General features: G+C 34.6%; 1 protein-coding gene and 1 long non-coding RNA gene across 3 annotated transcripts in view; one reads left to right on the top strand and one right to left on the bottom strand.

The window, feature by feature from the left end:
- Positions 1-3,525: 3,525 nt before the first annotated feature.
- mdm1 (Mdm1 nuclear protein) overlaps positions 3,526-6,134 on the bottom strand; it is a 14,752-nt gene continuing 12,143 nt past the window's right edge. For both annotated transcript variants that reach the window (XM_014472961.2, XM_023349980.1), the window contains exons 15-16: positions 4,790-4,852; positions 3,526-3,979 (exon numbers count right to left, since the gene is read on the bottom strand). In XM_014472961.2, coding sequence (XP_014328447.1) covers positions 3,870-3,979; positions 4,790-4,852 — 173 coding nt within the window. In that variant the 3' untranslated portion in view covers positions 3,526-3,869. The remainder of the gene's footprint in view (positions 3,980-4,789; positions 4,853-6,134) is intronic.
- The window catches only part of LOC111611813, a 9,203-nt gene continuing 6,999 nt past the window's right edge, over positions 3,931-6,134 (top strand). The window contains exon 1 of the long non-coding RNA XR_002754246.1: positions 3,931-3,993. This is a non-coding gene — a long non-coding RNA (uncharacterized LOC111611813). The remainder of the gene's footprint in view (positions 3,994-6,134) is intronic.

The following is a 6,134-nucleotide window of genomic DNA, read 5'->3' as shown; positions in this document are numbered from 1 at the left end:
GATCTAACGCTCTACAGTACTATTGTAAGAACAATGAAAGTGTTTGTTTTGTCGTTTTTAGGTTACTGTGTCACATTAATTATAGCCCCACAAACACAAATACTGCTGTTGAAGAACGTTCACATTTCTTTCTTTAGGACTCCAATCACATTAAGAAGTCTGTTTCATGTCACCAATCTGCAATATTTTCAAATGTATTGGTATTAATTGATGGTTTCAATAAACAAACTGTGGAAAAAATAGCAAAACTATCAATCTTGATGATAAATCTAAATTTTTATCAATGATAAATGATAAACAATAAGTGCCGAGCCCTATTTGTTGGGAAATTGTTTTTTCAACAAAATAGGTTAAATGTACCATACCTAGAATACCAGTTGCTTGTTTGGTAAACGTTGCTGTGTTTTCTTTAAGTTTGATCTAAGTGATAGTTTTTACAGTGTAGCATAACAATTAATTATTAATAATTAATTAGGTAGACTGATTTATTTATTTTTTATTATTTTATTTTTTTTATCGCCCCGCAAGGGGTCTTTTTGTGGGCTCTAGTGTCCCTTTTTCAAAGCAGGCTGACAGGAAAGGGGGAAGACATGCAGTAAACGTTGTCGGGTCCGGGAGTCGAACCCGCGACTCGAGGCCACGTTGCCTCTGAATGTGGGTCGCGCTAACCCCGCCGCCACCACAACTGATTTTTTATTTAAACTGGTCGAATCCTGTATAAGACCAGAAGTAGAAATAGGTTTATCAGATTCAATCCCACTGAATTCGACGACTTTTTCAAACATTTACATAATGTTCATTTGTATTGAAGATTGAAAAAGACAATAACATTTACATTTATGGTAAACAAATGTACAATAAAAGCTTTTGCTGGATGATAAATTGTCCCAATAATTATTGCGATAAAAGATATTATTATTGTTTTGAGTTTTAAAATAATCTAATGAAAGTGACATAGGAATACAAGTTCACTCTATAAAGAACTAGTCGACATTTTAAGTATCCAAAATAAAACCATAAGCAAAACTGAAACCATAAGTACTATGGATTATCAAAAAATATTAAGTATCAGAATGGAAATAATTGAGATCATTTAAATTTATGTTGCAATTAATTTCTTATTGCCACAGGCTTAGAAAGACAGAAAGTTTATGAAACAGTTTTACTGTAAAACTTGTAAAGCTCATGAAAAGTAGATTAATAAGACTATTTCCCAGAAGTAGGTCATTAATATATTAGAGATTACATGTGAAATTTAGCTTGAGTCCATTCTCATAAAGGATAATAAAGCAGTTAATGACTAATGTTTCGTTTTCTGTTGCGTCTGTGGGAGATTTAGTGAAATCTGTGAAAGTCCTCTGGTCAAACGGCTGCAGCGAGGATTCGTGTTCGGAGACGTTTCCTCTGATGAAACGGATTGAGCGACGTCACGGGAGCGCCCGCCGCCGCCTCCGTGAGCTCAGCGCTGTTTGTTCTGCTCTGAGTTTATGAGGGGAATTCACGGTCAGCTCTGCAGCACGGACACACCTGGAGGCGTGGCCAGGTGTGTTTGTTCAGAGCCGGCGCTGTTTGTTCTGCCGCAGCGTCACCGCGGAGCCTGGAAAAAGTTCTCAGTGTTTCTGCTGGAAATTCCTGCTTTAATTAAGATCTCTGAACACACACTGGATTTTACTGCATTGATTTATCGCTAATTCCAGTGAACTGTAAAACATAAATAAAAACAGAATACAGAGATTTGCAACTTAATTCATAACAAAGACGAGATATTTAATGTTCAAATGTCTTTTTCAGATATTTGGTTTTGCTCATCGTCATTTCAGTTTTTACTTATGTTTTACACGTTGTCCCAGATAAGCCTGTCGCAATAATCAATCAATTAATTGCAAAGTACATTTAAATCAGCACAATAATTTCAATTCTGATTATTTTTTTTGAAGGGCAATTTTGTTATAATCCGTTTTTTTTAATAGTTTTGGTTTTGAGTTGTTTTGGATATTTCAAATGTCTTTCTGTTCCACCATTATTTACAAAATATAAATTTATTGATTTTTGAGAGAGCAAAAAATCTATACATTATTATCATTATTTGAAAATAGTCTCAGAACAACAATATAATTGTTTATTGCAATAATTTGAGACAGTTTATCATCCAGTAAAATGTTATCTATTCTTCATCGGGTGTTATTTTTAGTAGTTTATCCGCTTTACTGTCAGGTTTTGATGCTTACTGCCCTCTTGTGGCAACATTTAAAACGACAACAACAAAACTCGACGTTTCTGGATTGATGTTAAACAGTTTAAAGTTTTACAGTTCTGCCCAGGAGGTGGCGCTAATCTAAATATCAAACCAATGCATTTTATTTCCTTCAGGAGAGACAGGCCAAAAGTATTCATACAGCAGGCTTGGTTTGTTTTTGAATGTCTATATATCAGGACACGATGGGTTTATTTGTAATGTGCTGCTGAAATTAAACCCAACTTTCTGAAAACACGATAATTCATGACTTTTAAAGGTGAATTACGTTTTCACAAAGTGCCAGGTTGGTTCAGATAGAAAATAAAATCATAAAAACTGTTTGTTGTATTTACTCAGGTTGTCTACATTACCAAAAAATCCCAAAACCAGAAGAAAAAAAAAAACAAGCAACAAATATATTGATAAAAAAAACAAACATTTAATTGAGTAATTTTCCTTCTTTTTTTGCACTACATTTTCCCTGATACATTACAATCAATTAAACTGAACGGAAAAGAAAATCGTTACAAATAATTGTCAGGAGCCGAGAAACAAATCTGCAAATCTAGAAAATAGAAGAAATTGAATAATTGAAACAAATCAGGAGATTGTTGGCATGTAGGAGGTTCAACACAAACAAATGTATCACATTCATAAGTGCTTTCTGTCGTTTTCACACCTATTGGCTCAAATCAGCTGAGTTTATTGGTTGTTCGTTACTGCAACATGTTTTTACTCAAGTAAAAGTAAAAAGTAGCCATCTATGAAATAACTCAGAGTAAAAAAGGTCTTTTTTACTTTTAAATCATATTAAATGATTAAAACTTGTGGAAATTCTGGGATTTCAAATGGTCAAAATAATGAAAATAGTTCATATAAATAGCATAATAACAAAATCAGACAAATGATTTTCTTTCCAAATCAAATTCTCGTGATTTAAAACTCGTTAAACATTAAGAAAAGCTGCATGTTTGTCTGTATTTGGTGAATTTTTGATTAAAACAAGTTTATTTTTCATTCAGTGAAGTTACAGATGCTTTTATTAATTTAAAGTAGCGATACTTCATGATAAAATATAAAAACACTCATCTCAACAAAGTAAATTTTGTTACACTGCAAAAATCTTACCAAGTAAATTTGGTTAAGTTTCTAAATATTTCTAAACAGATAAAACTAACTTACAAGTACAAGAAATTGGAGCTTATTTTAAGTAAATGATTCCTTATAATTTAAGAAAAATTATTTGTTCCACTGACAGATTATTTCACTTACTGTAACAAGACATTTTTTCCCAGGTGTACTAAGATATTTGCACTAGAAATTAGACAAAAACTACTTGGTAATGTTTTGTGCTTTTGCAGTGCAGTTACTACCAAACTCTGGATTACATTCTCACTACAAACAAACCGCTCCAGTTTGCTTTGGTCCGGTTCCTGCAACCGAGTCGCACCAGGACAGGGAGCAGTTTTACACAAACTAAACACCTCGGGTGTAAAAACAAGAGAAGTCCTGCTGGCTTCTGCTTTAAAACTTATCATGTTCACTTAAGATAAAAACAATTCTGTTAAAAATAATTTACGTCTGCTACAAAAAATAAAGATCTCTACTGTCTACAACGTTTGAGTTTACGGCGTCATCTCTTTCCCCAGAAGTCTTCCCGTCTCTTCTGAGCGCGCTCCAGGACGGCGGACGCTGCCGAGCACGAAGCCGCCGAGCGCCATGACATCACTGACAGTCGGTCGTCTGGGTGACAAAACGTAAAAAGATTTACTATCGAGTTTTGTTTTCTATCAATCAAGTTTATTTTTATAACACATTTCAGCAATAAGCTTTGCATCATAAAAACACAAAAATCAATAATTGAAACGTTACATTTTGCCATCATTACACTTAAAAAATGTTGGTTAATGTTTCATTTTTTATGTTCCAAAGCAACATTTGGGTTTTTAGTCTAGGTTTAAAAGAACTCTGTGATTCAGCGAAGGATCTATGATATATTGGCACCAACGTTGGTATCGGCCGATATTAGTCATTTTTTAACATATCAATATCGGCCCAATAAATACAACTGGGCCAATATTAGTAACCAATATTTATTTTCATCTTGTTGCCTCTGTTTCTGGTCAGTTTTTTTTTAGATATAATAATAAATAACATCAGTAAGTATTGGTTATTGGCCAAAACAGCAATATTAATATCAGATATTGATATTGGTCTAAATGTTCATATCGGTGCCTCCCTGGTTTCAGCTGTTTTGCAGTTTTTTGGAAATTTGTTCCAGATTTGTGGTGTATAGAAGCTGAATGCTGCTGGTTCTGATTCTGTAGAGCAGACCAGAACCAGAACAGCAGATCTGTGATGTGAAAGAAGACTGACTTTGTAATTGTCTTTATGTGTCTCTGAATGTCCAAATATGTCAGTATTTTAATGCTAAGCTGTTCAGTGATTTCTAAACTAACAGAAGTGTTTTAAAGTCTATTCTCTCTGGAAGGACTTCAGAACCGGGTGATGTGCTCCATCTTCAGATCAGAATCCGTTTAATGTTTTTTTCACCTTCATCAGAACCGCAGCCTCCTCTGGAACATGGCAGCTCCCTGAACCTCAAACCCAAATCACCTGAAGAGGAAAAAACCTGATTAGTCTCAGAACCACAACAATCGCCGCCTTCCTCTTTTCTCATTCATGCGTTTGTCAAATCTTCCATCTCTTATATGAAAACTGATCCGTTGAGAAAAAGATGAGGAGGAAGTAAAGAGGGACAAACCCGTGTTGTTATCCAACACTCTCTCCTCTCTCTGTGTGGGTTTAGTTTCCCTCTAATGCCTCAGCTGTTGGGCTGCACGGCATAACCTGACAATAAAAAGGGTTTTTCTTGCTGATTCAGCTGCAGAGCATCGACTTTCTTTGATTCTCTGTAACTGGAAGGAGGAACTTTTTATCTCCTTTCCCTTCTAATTTTCTGAATTTAAGCAGAAACTAGTGGGTTTTTGTGATTTACTCCTGGAAGTATATTGTTTAAATCCTCTTTAAAGTTTAAATATTATATTAAGGGGCGTGCCGTGGTGGCGTAGTGGTTAGCGTGACCCGTATTTGGAGGCCTTGAGTCCTCGACGCGGCCGTCGCGGGTTCGACTCCCGGACCCGATGACATTTGCCGCATGTCTTCCCCTCTCCTTCCCTGTTTCCTGTCAGCCTACTGTCATATAAGGGACACTAGAGTCACAAAAGACCCCTGGAGGGGTAAAAAAAAAATATATATATATATTATATTAAGATGCATTTCTAATGCATGAACTGACAAACTAGATAAAAATTAAATCAATGCAATCCAAACAAGTGGAGCTTTGTAGTGAACAGAATCTACATTAGTTCCTTCCTCAGTTTTAGATTTTATATTAACTATAAAACAAATATTAATTCAGTATTATTATTATTATTTGTATATTTATTTTAGGTTTTTTTATTCTTATCTGCACCAGTAACACTTTTATATATGTATTTATAGTTACAGTTCACAGTTTTTTTGTATATTTTGTTTCCAAATTCACTGTTGTGTTTTTGTGCAATAAAAACAAAGTTGATTATTTTGATTTTATTGAAATCATAAAACCTTAGTGTAAAATACTAATTATGGGAAGCCTTCAGTGCCAGAAATGCTTCATGAAAGCCTTTTTTAATCAGTAGGAATAATTTTTACAGTTTGATCTGAGATGCAGATTAAAGTGATCAAAACTGTTCTAATTATTAAACTTTCTCTGACCTGAAACTGGTTTTAAACTGAATTACTCATCCGGCTTTTACGTTTCCGATGAGTCTGGCGTTGCCGTTCTTTGCTTTTGTACGGCCTGAGACTAATCCCATGTTGGTCTGATTTCACTGTTTTTGTTGGCATTGTGGAC

This window comes from Xiphophorus maculatus, chromosome 17, assembly GCF_002775205.1.
Source record: "Xiphophorus maculatus strain JP 163 A chromosome 17, X_maculatus-5.0-male, whole genome shotgun sequence".
In the NCBI taxonomy this organism is placed as follows: Eukaryota; Metazoa; Chordata; class Actinopteri; order Cyprinodontiformes; family Poeciliidae; genus Xiphophorus; species Xiphophorus maculatus.
This window is presented reverse-complemented; position numbering and strand designations above follow the sequence as displayed.